Source organism: Tenrec ecaudatus, chromosome 4 (genome assembly GCF_050624435.1).
Source record: "Tenrec ecaudatus isolate mTenEca1 chromosome 4, mTenEca1.hap1, whole genome shotgun sequence".
NCBI lineage: Eukaryota > Metazoa > Chordata > Mammalia > Afrosoricida > Tenrecidae > Tenrec > Tenrec ecaudatus.
Window position 1 is genome coordinate 37,934,679 of NC_134533.1, and position 18,943 is coordinate 37,953,621.

Genomic DNA, 18,943 nt, shown 5'->3' on the forward strand with positions numbered 1-18,943 from the left:
TTCTATTTTTTAATATCATTCTTCCCCAACTAATTAAAAAAAAGGCAAACCAGTAAAATTCCCTAAAATAGCTTTAAGCATAGAAACCATTTTCTTGAACACATGGTTCTAGAAATGAGTTAATGAAAATAAATCTAATTCTTTACATGATAATCCAATGGCTTTTCTTCAGAGTTTTAAATTGGATACCTAGCCATTTTCGCCAAACTTCTAATATAAGTTGATTAACACTGAAACGAGGAGCCTCTCAAATGTTCTAATTATTAGTTCTTAAATGTAACATACCGACTAGTCAGAAATATACAATACTAAAAGTACTTTCAACTATTTTCTTTTCAAAATATCACATGGATACCAGATTGATTTTCTTATATAAGTACTTATAAAAATAACACTTTTTGCCATTTTTTTTTCACTTTTTGCCATTTAAGTTAGATCCAACTGAAATGACTGCACTCCAAACTGTGATCTTTACACTTGGGAACATATACATCACCTTGAAAGTCTCTATGTCTTCAATCTTTACCACAAACTCATCACGTTCTCGGTACTGGCCTTCTCCTCCGCTTTCTGTGTTCTCCTCATCCGTACAACCTTCTATGGCCACAGAGTCCTGCCCTTTAGCAAACTGTTCTGAAGGAAGACCATCGTGTTCATTGTGCTTCAGGGGTTCTGCAGCATTTACATTTTCTGGAATATTCACTGTAGATGAAGAGGAGTGGAGAGATTCTTGCTTAACAGCACCCACAGTCGTGGAGGAAGCAGTAGCGTTACTCGTAGCACTGGCTGTGGGATTAGTAGTTGCCACCTGTCGGGCTTCTGAAACTAAAGCAAGCAAAAGCAAATCAGTATTACAAATGCTTAGGTATTTACTTATTTTTAGTAAAATGTGGACACTTTAAAAAGGAAAACTTGACTGAAACATTCAAAACCACAACAATAAATTTAAAATGGATGGTTGTTCATTTCTAAGAATCAAACAGGAAAGAAATGCATCTGGGTGATAAGCTGACTGAGACCTTCAACAAACTAGGAATAAAAGGGAGTTTCCTCAACCTGATAATGGGCATCATCTATAAGACACACAGCTTCAGCCATAGGGAGAGTGAGGGTATCACCCATGAATGTATACACGTTTGACCGAATATTTGTGTATGTCGATTTACTTTGGCTGCAAATATATCCATGAATGTGGTGGTAAATACAGAGGACAAAGTTATGAAAACTAAGATATAATCCAATACCTTGAGGTAACAAATCACTGGACTTAGAGTCCCCAGACCATCATCCTGGGGGACACCCAGGCCAACTGGCATAACATAGTTTTCAAAGACAATGTTTTACATCCTAATTTGGTGAACACTGACTAGAGTCTTAAAAGCTCAGGAAAAGCCACTGACTGAGGTACAAACGACTGGTCTCTCCTCACTCACAGGACAAAGTGATGAGAGCCCAAAGATACATGGAAACAATTAGTCCAATGGCCCAGTAGACCATGAGAACAAGTCTCCACACATCACTAACATCAAAAGAACTTGATGATACCAACTGTTCTCTGAAAGGAATCATTAGAAGGTCCCGGAAAGAGTGGAGAAAAATGTGGAACAGAACTCAAAAATCCTAAGAGACTAGTCTTGATGGTTAAATAGCAACTAGTGGGACCCTCAAAAACTGCCTTAGACATCCTTCAAATCTGGATCTGAACTTACCTCCAGGTTAGAAAAATCAGATCAAAAGGCAGCATTGACCCAAGTCCAACGCCCATAGGAAACAAGAAGGAATGAAAACAGGAAGCACAGAGGGGAAGTGGGACAAGAGATGGCACACTGAGGGAATGCAATGGGTGGGTTGAATCAGAATGGGTTTGAATTGTTGAATGAAACTCTCGGAGGATACAAAGGCATAATTCTTTGTGACTCTGAGTTAGGTAATGGTCTTATTTCCATCAAAAACACTAGGGAGAAAAGGAAAAATAAATTGGTCTTAAAACCTTTATACTATAAATGTTATCATCAAGAAAGTGAGAATATAGTCCCAAGATTGAGGAACACATTGAAATTCATATATTTATCAAATATTTATGTGTAAAATAAACAAAAAAATCTCACACCTCAAAAATTAAAACAAACAAGCCAATAAGTGCAGGAAAGGATGCTTGCTGTCTCAGTCATTAAGAAGCAGCAGCAAAGCAAACCCACGGCCATTGAGTCTGACTAAAAGCAACTGTGGAGGGTTTTTAAAACAATCTTCATGGGAGCACAGGCTCAACGCTTTCCCTTGGAGCAGCTGACCTTACAGTTAGCAATCCAACACTTAACTTACTCAACAGCCCCAGCAGATGTTCCACCTTTAGTCATGAGAAAGGTCCAAATCAAAAGGAGATACCTCTTCACATCTATTAGAATGGCTTAATAAAAATACAAATTCCACAAAGAGGATATACAAACCATCATCAAGCACATGAAATGATGCTCAATGTCATTAGTCATTTCCAAAACAAACAAACAAACAACAAACCATAAATAAGTCACTGCTGTTGATTAGTTTCTAATTCAAAGTGACCTTATAGGGCAAGGCAGAACGGTTCAAACAGCTTTCCTAAGCTGTCTCTCTCTCCTGCAGAATGGATGTTGGGTTCAAACTGTTAACCTTTCAATTAGCAAGCAAGCATTTAACCACTATTCATCTCCCATTAGTCATTAGGGAAATGCAAACAGAAACCACAACAGGGTATGGCCCAACCCCTACTAAAATGTTCATGATTTTTTTTAAAGGAAAATACTATAGGTGTGGAACAGGATATGGGAAGTTTGGAATCCTCGTCCATTGCTGACAGGAATGTAAAACGATACAGCAACTATAAGGAACAGTTTGTTGAATACTGAAAATGTTACAAACTGAGCTACTTTAAAACCCAAGAGTACCTAGAAAAACAACACTGTTCATTGCAGTGCTATTCATGATATCCAAATAGTATAAACAACCTAAATGTCTACCAATAGGTGAGTAGATAAGCAAACTATGGTATATACCAAAAAGGAATATAATTCAGTCATACAAAAAAAAACCGAAGTCCTGAAACAAATACAATATGGATAGACCTTCAAAATAAGACAAATATTGAACAATCTCACTTACATAAAATAGGCAAACGTAGAGACCAAAGTCATTTCGTGATTATCAGGAGTAGGGGGGAGGGGAAAAAGGGAAGTTGCTTAGGAGGCACTGGAAGTTTTTGAAAAGAATTGTCATAATGATACACAGTACTGATGAACATAACTAATGTCACTGAATTCACATATGGAAATCACTGAATTGGTGTTATATATTTTGAACCACAATTTAAACAATATAATTCAATAACAAGTATTGCCAAGAATATGGAAAAATTAGAACCTTCATATATTGCTGGTGAAAAGGTAAAATCATAAGGAATTTTTGGAAAACACTCTTTTTCTTAAGATGATAAGTACGGAGAAAGAAAAAAGTGTAACAATAAAAAATAATCAGTAAATGAGAAGCAAGGACAGAAAATGAAACAAAACTTGCTACCTCACTGCTATCAAGTCTATGCCAGCTTATAGCAACCCTCTAAGGCTGTGAAGAACTGCCCCAGTGAGTTTTCAAGACTACCCTTTATGGGAGTAGAAAGCCCGTCTTCCACAGAGCCGCTGGTGGTTTTGAACCAGGAGCCTTGCAAACCACAGCCCAACACGTAACCGCGATGGCACCAGGGCTAGTGAAATTACCAAGCATAGACTCTAAAAAAATGATGCTTACTATATTTGTGGGGATAAAAGCCAAACTTAATTTAAGCGAAGAATTAGAAATAGTAAAAGAAACATCACAGTTCTGAACTAAATGATCTAAAATCTCTGAAGCTGAAAAACACAAAAACTGAAAGTAAGAACCTAATTGATTAGTTTAATGAAAGAAGAGCTATGGTTCAAGAATTAATAAATAGAAGATAGCTCAGAAAAACCATAGATCGATGAACACAGATAAAATGACAGAAAATAAAATAGAAAACGAAAGTGTTGAAAACAGATGAATAGATGGCTTATCCACATTAGGCAGCACAAAGAATGATGTACTGATATAATTAACTACATGAATAAACTTTGAAAATAATGTTGAATGGCAAAAGCTGGTCTCAAAAAGCCACGTATTATGATTCCTATTATATGAAATATCCAAATATAGGTGAGTAGATGGAGACAGAAAGTATACTGGCAGTTTTCTATTGACCGGTGGGTGACAAAGGAGTGACAACCAATGGACATAAGGTTCCTTTCAGAGGATACATATGTAATAAAAGTAGATAGTGGTGATGGTTTATTAAATCTTGTGAATAAATGAAAATCAGTGAATCACCCTTTAACATGGGTGAATATATGGTATGTGAGCTATATCAATCAATAAAGTTGATAAAAGTGTAGATAATAAAGACTAGGTCGGACTAAATTATCTATCTTGATTCCACAATGACTTCATGGATCTGCTCCCCAAAGTCCCCTGTAGTCATCGAGTCGATCCCGACTGCCCTGTTGGGTTTCTACTTGGTGCACCTTTCTCTCTCGGAGCAGCAGGTGAGTGCCAACCACAGCTCTAGTGCTTTCATGACAGCACCACCAGGGTTCCTTTTAATTTGGGTATTTGTTGATCAGCAATTGCCATTTGACATCACAAAAAGGGAGATAATCAAGATGTTAAGAGGCTCTTGAAGGAAGAATAATATATTAGCATGTATGAGGTAATTCTCACACAAAAAAAAGTTGGTTCAAGGCTTATATAGTCCAACTATGAATTTATAGGAAATATTACAAAGGAATATATTGAGCTTACCATAAAAGATAACTAGAAAAATTATGACCATATGAAATATAGAACATCCACTTTCGTCAACAAATAAATTTGTTGGCGACGGAAACCTACAGAGTAAAAGAATTTAAAGAGACATATTAACCAACCACAGGACCAATGTGTGGACCTTATCTGGATCAAACAAACTGCCAAAAAGACATTTTGATCTGATGGCAAATCTGAATACCACCTTAGTGGTGGTAGTGACATCGGGACAGACAAGTTAATCAGTGGAACAAATCAAAAAGCCCAAAGCAGACCCAAATACATTCAGCTACGTATGAAAATTGTCTGGAAAAAGAATTTCCCAATAAATCACATTGGCACAACTGGGTCAAACAATACAGAATTAAATGTGTGGAGTAAAGCTATTAAGATTCTAAAAAGGTAAAAGGATGAATAAATTTGGCTACATTAAAAATTAAAGTCCTCTATTCAACTGAAGAGGTGCCATGGTGGTATAGGGATCTATGTGTTGGGTGGCAAAATGAGAGGTTAGCAGTTTGAAATCAACTACCAGGCGCTCCTATGGAGAAAGAAGAGGTTTTCTCCCCCATAGAGGGGCAAGTCTACCTTGTCGTTTATGGCTGCTGAGTCTGAACTGACACATGGCAGTGACATTTCTTGTTTCCTGTTTTGGTTAATTCACCAAAGTGTTAGGGTTATGTTACAGGGCTACTAAGAGTCAGACCTAACTTGAAGGAAAACAAGATTAGATAACAAAAGGAGCCCTGGTGCGGCAACAGCTGCGTGTTAGCAGTTAACCAAAGGATTGGTGGTTCGAACCTACTAGCTGCTCTATGGATAAATACTATGCTGTAATTGACTAAATGACAACAGGTATTCAACAAAAGGCTCCAGAGTGTAAAAGGGGAAAAGTGTAGAAAGGTAAAGCACTAGGAGCACAGGAAGCATATCTGTTTACAGGTAAATAACAAAAGAATACTGTGAAACAATAAATTTCCCTATAAATAATTTTTAAGGGCAATACAGGTTCTAACAAAAAAGGAAAGTCAGATGGTCTATAAAATATGAAAAGGTACCTTCAGTCATTCATAATCAGGAAGTGCACATATCAAAAAACTGTTAAATAGCCACCAGAGTGGCATAAACGAAAAGGTCTCACAAAACCAAGTTTGTTGAAGATATGGTATACGAGGGACTCTTGTATACTGGTGGACAGAGTATAAATTGATAAAGAAAGCTGAACAGATAGATACATAAGGCCCAGTAATTCCACTACAATATATAAAATCAGAAATGCTTTTAGATGTGTGCCAGTACACACATATAATTAAGAATGTTCAAAAAATAATGTTTACAACCACATTATTCATAACGACTAAAATCTGGAAAAATCCAAATGGCCAAAAGAAGAATAATAAATTGTAGCATGGTCATATGAAGCAATAACCTACAAATGGAAATCAATAAACCAATGGCATACACAATATATGGATAAATCTTTAAAATATTATGTTGAGCAAAAGAAATAAGATATAAAACCACTATGATTCCCTCTATATCAAGCTTTAAAAGAAACCTAATGAAAGCAGTGTTTAAAGATATATACACTATTGATAAAATTATAAAAGGAAATGATTACCATAAAAGTTAGTGAGGTTAACACTAGGGGTTATGAGAGAGTTTTCTAATTGTGAGGACCCAGAGGAAAGCTTCTGAGGTACCTGCAATATTTTATTTCTCGATCTGTATAGGGATTTGTCTGTAATTGCTTTATAAATAATCAATTTTTCTGTAGTTAAGTTCTCCTTTCTTGCTCTAAATGAATATTGGTATTTCCCCCCCGTAACTATTAAAGATTTGCCTATTCAATGGTTCTTTTCAAAGGCACATCGTGTATTTTTTCTCTAAAGAAAACCACAAAAACTGCTTTTAATATATCCTCTTTACCTATATTATTTTGGTTTAATCCAACACTCATTTCTTAACTTCTTTGCCTTCTAATGAAAGGCCATTGTGCCACACTATGGTCACACCTATTGTTTTCTAAATGGGATGTTATTTCAGTTTTTATATCTTTCTGACTGCTATTCTCTTATAAAATACTGATTATCATCAGAACATACTCTTTGAATAATGTCTGGATTTTCAAACTTATGGATATTTCTTTCTTGTGATTTTTTTTAATGTATTAGGTGAAGACAAGTTAAAAACTATTCCTATAAAACCATAGGAACCTTGATTAAACAAAAATATCAAAATGTGAAGCTATTGGTTTTTCATCTAGGTCTATACATTTTTCTATCTCTCTAACTCTTCCTTAAAGAATTCTGTGCTCTTTGACTGAGATGACACCAAATGGCTATTTTAGCATCATCAAGGTACTTAAAGCAAGCTCCTCGGAAATATTTTTTGGGTCTTGGGAAAGAAACCTTCAGCACAATCTTCCTAGTCTTACCACCAATGCAATTTTCAGTTTTCTTAAAATGTCTTCCCAATAAGCCTCTGTGACTGTTCTGTGTTGAGAAAATCTGCTAAAATCACCCCTCTGGAGTCCCTAACTACAGTCACCATGACCTTCTGAGCTGACCTCTCTGCCCTGAATTCAACTGAACAAGAGGATCTCTTCAGAAGCTACTATTTTTATTTTACTTACATTTTTTGAAAGGGGCAGGGAAAGGTACCCTATGGAGACTAAGGTAAGTTATTACTGAGAGAAATTGTCTGGAGCCCCTGATTGCAGATGTTTACTTTTTAATTTAATTATTTGAGATATGTACTTAAATACATTTTGTTTAGAATACATGTGTGCATGTATGAACTGGAACCCCAGTAGAAAATACTTTTTGACTCGCCCTCATATTTCCATATATGCACTATATTTCATAAGAAAAATGTTAAGAAAAAATACTGACATGGAAAATACACTAAGAAAATGTTAACAAGGTTAGTATAGCTATATTATGGGAGGAAATTATTAGGAGGAAAAGATTTTATGTTAAAGGAAATTTAACTGTAGTAAATTTTTATGCACCCAATTACATGGCTTCAAAACATATCATCAAGTAAATAGTATTAGGAAAAATAGTAAAACAGTGGGAAACTTTAACACACCTTTCTCAGGAATCAACAGATCAAGCAATCTAAAAACAAATAAGGATAGAGAGAATTTTAAAAAAACTCTTTATTAAAAAAAATCAAATACACAATAGTAGAGAATACAAACTATAAAATACCATAAATCAATTATAATAATTACGAACTACTTTCTTAGATAACCAATTCCATTTATCTTATTAACTATAAGTAATATACAGATTTGCATAGTTAACAAATGAAATCTATTAACAGGGTATTATATTAATGGAATGTTCCCAAATTTGACCATATTATCAGCCCACTAATAAGATTTCAGTGAAGTTCAAAATGGAAGCATATTTCTTGACCACAATATTCTATTTGTCCTTAAATTAGTAATAAAATACCAAAGTTAGAAGTACAACAGCTAGGAAAATGGGGTGTGAGCTCACCATCTTAAATAAAAAGATAATCAAATGGAAAGGACAAACCATCTTAAAAAATCATCTGAGCGTTATAAATTGAAACCAGTGGGAAAGGGCCAGAAAACAGTGCAGCTATGTCTACGTGCCATCCACTAGGGAATCAAGTATAAAGTATTGACTTCAACATGCTATAAAACTGTCAAGACACATAAAACAGAAGGAGATAAAAGTAGAAATTAAGAAAGACATGAATAAAAAATGATAACAGGAGCAAAAAACGTCAATTGGGTCTTTGAAAAAACTGTTTCACAGGCAAACCTCTGACAGACTGATAAGGAAAAAGACACCAATAATCAATTAGACCAAGAAAATATCATTAACTACAGAAACAAAACAGGAAACACCTATGAGGGGATACATGATACATACAATTTTATAATAAAATTTAAAATCTAAGTAAAAAGGGATAATTTTCCTAGAAAACATGTTTCTCTCAAGTTGTCCCAAATAGATCAAACTACATTAGGAAAAATTTAGACAGTGAATTCCAGATCAATGCTAAGAAAAAGTTCTATTAAACTTCTATTATATATGGTAAGTTTTCTCAAAGCTTAGATAAGCCTAAAATGTTTTCCAAATCCATTTATGAGAGTAGTATAATCCTGAATACAGAAGTGAACAAGATTAAGGTAAAGACAACCTATATATAACTCAAACTCATTTGAAAAATATGGATGTAAAATTATAATAAAATGCTACCATGTAAAACCTGGAAATAGATTGAAATTATTAGGATAAAAAATTATTATGCTCAAACAGATTCCATGCTAGGAATTTAGAAAATATAAATAAAGTGAAGCATTAGGAAAGTAAGTTATAATTTATTTCAGTCACAGATTACTAAAGGAAAAAAGAGGGGTGAAAGGAGACTTCTCAGAAGTTTAGACAACCTCTAACAAACTTCTATAACTACTTTTTGTAAAATAAATGGATAATCTTAGAACCTCAAACAAGAAGGAAAATGTCCTAAAGAGTATAAAATACCAGGAGCTATTTTCCTAAAGAGTATAAAATATCAGAGGCTGACACCAAGCATGTTTCCTAATGAAAGATGACAAATACCACGTGAACCATGGAGGAGACAATACTATGAGAGCTGGTATTGTCTGCAACTAGTTTGGTTTTCCCATGTTTTGCCTTTAGCACGTGCAACCTCGGCACTTTTCTTTTCAAACTACTTTGAGTTGGGTGAAGATTTACAGATCAGTTTCCCTCAACATCTCATTTATATTTGATTTCATTAATGGCAACCCCACAATTAAACATCACATCCCATTCCTCCTTCTTCCCTAACTCTTCCTGAACCTTATTCTTGGTAAATGCTGTCCTTCTGAATTTGAAGAGGTTGTATACTTCCCTAGTGTGATCGTTCCTGTTATAGACCTAGCTATGATTTGGCTGGAAATAGAGCCATAGGGTAAGTTCATTTCTGGAGTGAAGAATAACTATGGGCCATAGTCTTGGAGGTTCTATCAGTATGTATACCACACTAAGACTTGTCCTTTTTAAAAATGATTTTTACTTTTATTCTACATTTTTTTCTTCCACTCTATCCAGGACCTTTTCATGTGATCCCTTTCAGAGTAGCTGGCAGTGGAAGCTGGGTACCACCTAGTTCTCCGGTCTCAGGTTATGGACACAGATGTGTATGTGGCCCAACGGCCAACCCATTAGACTGCTTCAATCCATCTTTTTCTTTACTCTTTTTCTCCGGACAAGGTGAGACCAGTAACAGCACCTCAGATGGCCACTCATGAGCTTTGAAGAGCTTATTCATAACTCACCAAAGTAGGATACAGAACACTGTTTCTTTGTGAACTATGTTAGGCCAACTGACCCTGATGTCCCCTGAGACTATGATACAGGCCCACAGGTCCAGTGGCTCATTCTCTCAAGGTATTTGGTCATGTCTAAGAAGTTTTCCTGAGGTTGTCCTATGTGTGTATGCTCTAGCACATTCATAGCCTTTGTCTCTCTCACACACACACACACGCGCGTGCGCGCGCGCTTCCAGTCTCTCTCCCACACTGACTGTTCGTTCAGCCTTCATGTCTATCCATGCATCTACTCATAGATTGCCATTACACGATTGCCTCACCACTTTTTAACTGCTCTGTTTATATAAAAGATTTGTGTTTTCCTTCTCTGTAAGGTTTCCACTTTACACAGGTTTTGGCTTTCACAGGTTCTACATTATACTAGGTTTACATTTAATATTATACTAGAAGCCCATGAGAAAGAAGGCTAAAGCTATAATTCTTTACAGCCATAAATAGATGTGCTATACAGAAAATATTATAAATATATAACTATTCCTTGAAATTAATTCATTATTAAGTCAATAAAATCCAAGAATGTTGAAGGGAATCCTTCTGGTCTATTATATCAATTTTGAGTATCAGAAAAAATGGTTGTAATTGATAAAGTAATTAATTTTTAAAAATTCCAGTGCTGGTCATGATGCAGTACATAGAATACATTATCACCTACTGGTTACATATAAAAACCAGGAAAGAAATCAATGTCCTAAAGACTAAAAAGCTAGCAATAACGAAAATTGGGGAGTGTAGGATGAAAAATGAATTTTAATCAATGAGTTTGGTCTTAGTTCAGTTTCTGGGAAGAAACTTCTAAACTCTTGTTATTTCTCAAGTGACTGTATTATTCGTGAAGGACTTCAGGACTTTACTTGATAGTTTATCCTTATGAGATCCAAGGGCAATGCTTAACTTCCACCAAACAACGTTTTCTTGCATGAGATTGATGAGTAGGTGGGGGAAGATACTGATAGGATTCACCTGTAAGTAACTGAACAAGATTCTCTGGAATGCCATCATACAGTGTATATAAAACGAATGCTCTGAGAAACAGAATGAGGGATCTTATTACCAGCAAGATCCAGGAGCAGAGTAGACTCAAGATCCCTTTGCCGTGAACCTCCTGGATCCAGAAGATGGCTGTACCATCAGAGGAGCAGCAGCAGAACCAGGAGCCAGAGCACGCAGCAGAGTGAGGAACTTTCCAATCCACGGAGCAAGTGAGCTGAGTGCTTTTGTGCAGGAGGCTGGCTTTTAATTCAGAAGTCGGGTCTGCTAACCCGTGGAAGTGGAACTGAGCGCCTCCGGACTGGGGCTTACTGCAGTGGAGTGCCTTCAGGCACTTAATTTAGGAAGCTGGGTATACTGACCCACAGAGCTTGAGCTGAGTGTCTTTGGGTTGAGGCTTATAGTGGAGTGGTAGGCCGCTTTGGGAACTTATTAGCAGACTGGAAAGAGCTTTGTAACATGTCTTGATAAACAACTCAGCCTCGAGCACTTCTCACTGGCATTACAACTTGTTATCTTCCTTATTAAACCCTTTAATCATGAATCTTTGTCTGAGTTCTGTGTTGTCATTGCAATGGATTTTGAACCGAGAGGTAAAACAGTGAATATTAATTAAGACAGCAAATGAAACAACTCATCGGGGTAAGGGAGGCTACCACTTCGGAAAGACCACCCAGAAACATCAGCCTGACTTCATGAAGGTGGAAAGTTAAATCATGTAGCCAATGGCCCGATCAATCATGCCTATATAACAAAACCCCAATAAAAACTTGGATCATTAAGTTCAAGTGAGTTTCTGTACTTGACAATACATCAACGTTCCAGCAGTGTGACACACCCTAACACTATGGGGAGAAGACAGGGAAGTTTCACATGAGGGCCCTCCCACACTTCATGTTACAGGTTTCATCTTTTATAGGGTCGTTCTAATTTGTATCCTTTTTGCTATAACAAAACTACAGTAGCTACAGAGACTCAGTTTAGTGAGTTAGCACACTTAAGGGGATCAGTGGGTCTCACCCACTAATCTGGGAATTAGAGAATACCCTCAAATTCAGTCAGTTGGTCAAAAGCAAGGGTGCCCCAGGAACTCCTTGAACTTAGGTCAGTTTGTCAACCTAAGACCATCTCCTTTCATCTGTCAAGTTGGCCTAAAACTGGTAGTCAAATTCAGAAGAATATATTTTATGAGAAGTGAGGTACAGACTTAAATAAAACATCTCAGAGGGAGTGAATATTTTCCAGATTTTTATCCTCTCCGATCACCTTTTATTACCAAGGGCAGCTCCTATGCAGAATTAATTCCACAGTACATAGGCAACAAACCCCCAAAAAGCCTTCCCGGCCAGAGCAGCAAAGAAAGAAGCCCCATGCCGGGTTAAAAGTGTAAGGGAAATGTTCATTTATTTATTTTTCTCTCAGCCCTGCCTGGCAGGCAGTCAAAGTCATAGAGCTGCCTTGTAGTGTCAATGCTACAAACCCTGTGTAAAAGCTTTGACAAAACACTTGTTCTAAAGGGCGAATGCCTGTTTTCTCTCTCCTATTACTGGGTTGCCCCCAAGGCATACCCCTACTCTCACCCCATTGCACAGACCTGTGGCTAAAACTCAAAAATCCTGGCTTTCCAGCCAAAAACTAGGAAAGGGGTTCCTGGGAGATTGGCAGTGTGAGGGGAAATCTGAGAAGAGAAAGCATAGGATCCTCTAATTCTGTGTATTTCCATACAAATCCCAGTTTCACACCCAAGCTATACATGTGAGAGATAAACCTGACCTAGCATAGCAACTGTTCTGAGATCGGAATACAAGATAGATTTTCCCATCCAAGCTCCACACAAACTGCTGAGAGGCATATGGGTGAGACAGGACCATAACAGCATGGCAGAACCTGTGAACACTGAACAAACACTGGCACCACGAATCACAGGTGAGACAGAACCATGGTGAGTTGGTTTGCTAATGTAAACAAACAAAACCCAACATTCTCCAGAGGATTTTAACAGACCACAGAGACCTAATATGTGGTAGTAAAAGTGTTCAGAATACATCCCCAAAGTTGCTTAATCTCGAAAGAATCAGAAAAAAAATGTGACCTATACTCAAAGCAAGAAAAGATAACCCAGAGATGTCAATCAATCCTGGGATGACTCAGATACAGGAACTATCAGACACAGACTTGGAAGTAAGTACTGTAACTGTATTGCATGAGGTAAAGTAAGTAGAATTGAAAAGAATGATATACACATTGAAGAAGCACACCAGCCTGTGTGATCACGAGGTGTCAAAGAGATCAGGTATTGGGCATCAAAGAACAGAAAAATGATGTCATTGTAAATGAGGGTGAGTGCACAGTGGAGACCCAAAGCAGATCTGTAGGCAATTGGACACTGCCTTACTGAAGGGTTGCGGGAAGAAGACGAGCCAGTCAGGGTGTGGTGTAGCAATGAAACACACAACTTTCCTCTAGCTCTTAAATGCTTCTGTGTCATTTTGTGTGGCGCAGTCTTGTTTTTATGTGCATACTATTATCTACTCTGCAGGCCTATCTAATAAGATAGGTTGGATAAACAATGTGGAGAAGAAAACAACGGACCGATGGTTTGGGGGGACATGGGAGAGGGGCAGGTGGGCGAAAGGAAGCGGTGTTAACCAACCCAAGGACAAGGGAATGAGTGATTCAAAACCAGTGGAAAGTAGAGTGTGGGAGGCCTAGTAGGGCAATGTAACTGAGTGAAATTACAGAAACTCAAATGAAGGCTGAGCATGATAGTAGGACAAGAGGAAAGTCAAAGGAAATAGAGGGAAGTACAAATATATTTTTATATGGTTATGGTGAAATAGATCTATTTGCATATATTTATAGATTTAGTATTATGGTAACAGATGGACATTGGGCCTGCACTCAAGTACTCCCTCAATACAAGAACACTTTGTTCTATTAAACTGACATTGCACGATGCGCACCCCAACATGATCGCTGAAGACAAATATGTACATAAGCAAGTGTGGTGAAGAACGCTGATGGTGCCCAGCTATCAAAAGATATAGCACCTGGCGTCTTAAAGGTAAACAAGCAGCCATCTAGCTCAGAATCAACAAACCCACATGGAAGAAGCACACCTGCGTGCGATCATTAGGTGTTGAAGGGATCAGGTAGCAGACATCAAAGAACAAAAAAATCATCATTGTGTGCTCATCTTCCCCATATGAACGCTGAAGACAAATGGGTGCATAAGCAAGTGTGGTGAAGAAGGCTGATGGTGCCCGGCTATTGCGAGATACATCGTCTGGGGTCTTAAAGGCTTGAAGGTAAACAAGCCCACATGGAAGAAGCACACCTGCTTGTGTGATCATGAGGTGTTGAAGGGATCAGGTAACAAGTACCAAAGAACAAAAATCATATTATTGTGAATGAGGGGGAGTGCAGGGTGGGAACCCAAGGCCCATCTGTAGGCAACTGGACATCCCTTTGCAGAGGGGTCGTGGGGAGGAGACAAGTCAGTCAGGATGCAGTGTAGCTCCATGAAATACACAACTTTTCTCTAGTTCTTAAATGCTTCCTCAGCCTCCACTATCATGACCCCAATTCTACCTTACAATCTGGCTAGACCAGAGGATGTACACTGGTGCAGAGAGGAACTGGAAACACAGGGAATCCAGGACAGATGATCCCTTCAGGTCTAGTTGTGAGAGTGGTGATACCGGAAGGGTGGAGAGAGGGTGGGGTAGAAAGGGGAACTGATTACAGGGATCTACATATAACCTCCTCCCTGGGGGACAGACAACAGAAAAGTGGGTGAGGGGGAGGCACTGGACAATGTAAGATAAGACAAAATAATAATTTATAAATTATCAAGAGTTCATGAGGGAGGGAAAGAGCAGGGAGGGATGGGGTAAATGAGGAGCTGATGCCAGGGGCTTAAGTGGAGAGCAAACTTTTTGAGGATGAGGATAATGAATGTACAAATGTGCTTTATACAATTGATGCATGTATGGATTGTGATAAGAGTTGTATGAACCCCCAATAAAATGATTTTTTTTAAAAAGGCATCTCCAAAACAAAACCAAACCCCAAACACCTACACTTGAAATAACGAAAAATTATGTGGTTATGTATCTTTGTATAAGTGAGCTTCACAAAGTTTGTTGAATAGAATTAAAGGATAATGGAAACTTTTGCACTTCTGAAGTATATGTGCATATGTTATTGTTATGTACCATCAATTCAGTTCTGATTCCCATCACCCCAATGTATAACAGAACTAAACACTGCCAGTTCTGTGCCACCCTCACAATTGCTATGTTTGAGTCCATTTTAGCAGCCACTGTGTTGCGTGTATAGATGTAGGCACACATACAAACACGAGTGGTAAGTGTTAGGCTGCTAACCAAAAGGTTGGTGGCTCAAACCCACCAGATGCTCCATGGGAGAAAGATGAGACAATCTGCTTCTGTACAGACTTACAGCCTAAGCAACCTTATGGAGAAGTTCTATTCTATACTATTGGGTTGCAATAGTTGGAATTAACTCAATGGCATTGGAGTTTTGGTACCTGTATTACAAAAACAGATACACCTTAAACTAACTAAACACTTAACAGGATGAGTTTATGGGGTCTAAAGGTTCAGGATCATTAAGTCTCATGGGACAACTCTCAGTCAATTGGCATAACACAATACCAAAAACTATGTTCTCTCTAAAATCTAGTTTGATGAACAGTGTTTGGGGTCTTAAAAAGCTAGCAAGACCAGTAACAATTGGTCTGTATGTGTAAGGAGCAAATGTGAAGGGGAAAAAAAAGGCCAAGGGAAGAAAACAGTCTACTGAATGAGCATTCTATAAAACCACAACCTCATTTACCCGGAGGCCAAAAGAGCTAGATGGTGCCCAGCTATCAGTACCAACCATTCTGATCAGGAATACAACAGATGGATTCTGGGAGAATGGAAGCAAAATGTGGAAGAGATCGCTAATTTTTTGCTTAAAACTCAAGGCCTCCCAGAGACTACTACCATCTTGAGATACTTTTAATACCGTCAACCAAAACTATTCCATCAGATCATCTTTCAGGGGAGTACCAGAATGACTCATAAAATAAACAATTATCACTGGGTTCCTTTAAAACATTATCTACATGAAATCAAATAGTCAACATACACTCTAAAACCAAGATGAGACAGGAGGGCAAAGACACTAGTGACTGGAAATGGAACCACCTGAATGGCAATGAGAAAGTTGACACATTGAAAAAATGCAATCAATGGCACTGAACAAACGATGTATGAATTATTACACAGGAACTTAATAGGTTGTGCAAACTTTCAGAGAAAACACTTATTAAAAACAAAAAAAAACCCTACAGTCAACATCATACTCAATGGTGACTCATTTTCCACCTCCTCAAAGATCTTGAACAAGATAAGGATGTCCACACTCCATTCCAACACTAGACTTGATGTCTCAGTCTATACATTAAGGCAGGAAATGAAAATGACATAGATTGGAAAGGAAGAGATAAAACGAAGTTCTTCAGCTGGGCTTCTATTTTCAGAAACATACCCTCACTTTGAATGAACGCAAACTCTGAATGATCAGCATAAATTTAACAGATTGTTTCCACTGCCAAGACTATAGTGAAATACTTGATAACAATCCAGAAACATTTTAGTATTATAAACACTGGGAAGACCTGGACTTGAACCCCAATCTTAAGGGAGTAGAGATCAGTATGAATAGCAGGTAGCCCTTGTTCTAGCATTTAAGTATATCTTCCCCTATTTAATGATCCTGTAGTGCAATGGGTTAAGCATGCAGCTGCTAAACACTAAGATCATTAGTTCAAATCCACCAGCTGCTCCATGGGAGGAAGATGAGGTGATTTGTTCTGGAAAAGATTTAGTTTTTGAAAGCCCCAAGCAACAGTACTCTGTTCTGTAAGGTGGCTTAATCAGAATAAATATATATAAATATATATCCCACTGGTCATTTTATTGTAAATATATTCTTTCCTGACTCTAGCATTCAGTTTACATTGATCTTAGCCTAGGGTCCATTGGATTTTTCATAATTCAATTTCATAATGGACATGAATAGGGAAATAATTTTCAGATAATTTATCACAAAAATCATTATTTACTAGAAAACACGATTACTTTACATTCTCACTGCCATCTCAGAGGGCCCCAACTAGGACAGGACAGAACTGCCCTTGTGAGTTTCTGAGACAGTAACTTTTTATGTGAGAAGAAAGCCACTGAGGAGTGGCTGGTGGTTTTGAACTGCTGACCCGGTAGCAGCTCAACTCGTAGCCACTATGCCACTCAGGTACTTTAGAACATGTAATATGTTCTCTTAGTCATGTGGATAATTTAAAATCAACAAATAAGAGGAAACACCTGTAACTGAGGACTTCTTTATAACACGCTAAGATTGGCTACAGCAGGACAGAAAAGCTAGCAAAAGCCTATACTCTGGAAATTGTACAAGTGTTTAGAAGTTGGTATCAGTCCAGAGCTCACACTATTTAGCCTTCTTATTTACCATGGGCCATAGAATGTGGAGTACTATAAGTCCTTCATAGCCTCTCTGTAATTTCATTCCAACTCTCTGACATTGTCATTTGCGCAAAACTCAGAATACGAGCCACAAAATTAAGGCAAAACTCAGCTACTTTAATCCAGAGTCACTTTAATGCCCCATTTTCCTTTTACATATACTCACTTATTTACTAAACATCTATTGAGTATCAACTATGTTTCAGACCTCAGTTATACAAAGATGAACATGTTGTTGATGTGTGCCCTCTACCCAATTCTGACTAACAGTGACCCTCCTTACATGGCAGAGAGAACAGCCACAGTGTTTTCTGAGCTGTAATCTTACGGAGCTTCTGTGTGGGTTCCTTTAAGTTAGCAACTGAATATTTAGCCACTGAGCCAGGGTACAGTCACAATAAACTAATGTGTCAACTTAAACGCTTTACATGCCTGGAGGTAAATACGATGTAAAGTATCATTATCTCCAATTTACAGATGAGCGACAGGCCATAAGTCACATAGCTATTAAACCAGAATTTGAACCCAAAGTAATTAAAGCCAGAGCCCAAATTTTTAACCATAACACTTTGCTGGCCTAGAGACTTTCTCTAATGTAATTAGATAGATAGATAAATAAAACATCAATAAATATTTTCACAAATATTTAAGAACTGTGGGGATTCAGAAGAAAAGAACATTAGTCTCCATCTAGAGTGACTTTACAGATGGTCCAAGAGCACTATATGTCTACTGGCCTAAAAAATGAAGAGGGCACCCCGATCGCAGAAAGCAAGTTCAGAGGCCCACCATTGCGAAGGGGCTCACTAGTCTATGGAACAATGAGAAACACAGTCGAGGCTGAAGAAGGATGTGAATGGAGCAGGAAAACAATATGAAATGAATAGATTTGAAATAGTTTTACATTTTATTTTTGTTTCCTCTCCATGAAACAGATGTGCTTGGAAATGAAATAATAATCAGTATGTAAGTATATATGATGATAAATATGATGGTAGAATGAAGGATGAACTAGTGTAGCAACTAGTGGGGTGAATTCCAGTTAGAAGTCTGCTGCAATGGCCTAAGTAAAAGTTGATTATCAAGGACTCAGATGACAGGAGTCCTGGTAGGGCTATCAGGTAAGGGCTGAGCTGCTAACTGCAAGGTCAGCAGCTACTTCAATACCACTGAA

General features: G+C 37.6%; 1 protein-coding gene across 2 annotated transcripts in view; it reads right to left on the bottom strand.

Annotated features, from left to right (window-relative positions):
* The window catches only part of QSER1 (glutamine and serine rich 1), a 77,516-nt gene that overhangs the window by 21,939 nt on the left and 36,634 nt on the right, over window positions 1–18,943 (bottom strand). Inside the window, exon 5 of one of the 2 annotated variants that reach the window (XM_075545933.1) lies at window positions 497–702. In XM_075545933.1, the coding sequence (XP_075402048.1) occupies window positions 497–702 (206 nt within the window). Of the gene's footprint in view, window positions 1–496; window positions 826–18,943 lie in introns of both variants that reach the window. The other variant, XM_075545932.1, reaches the window with a different exon arrangement.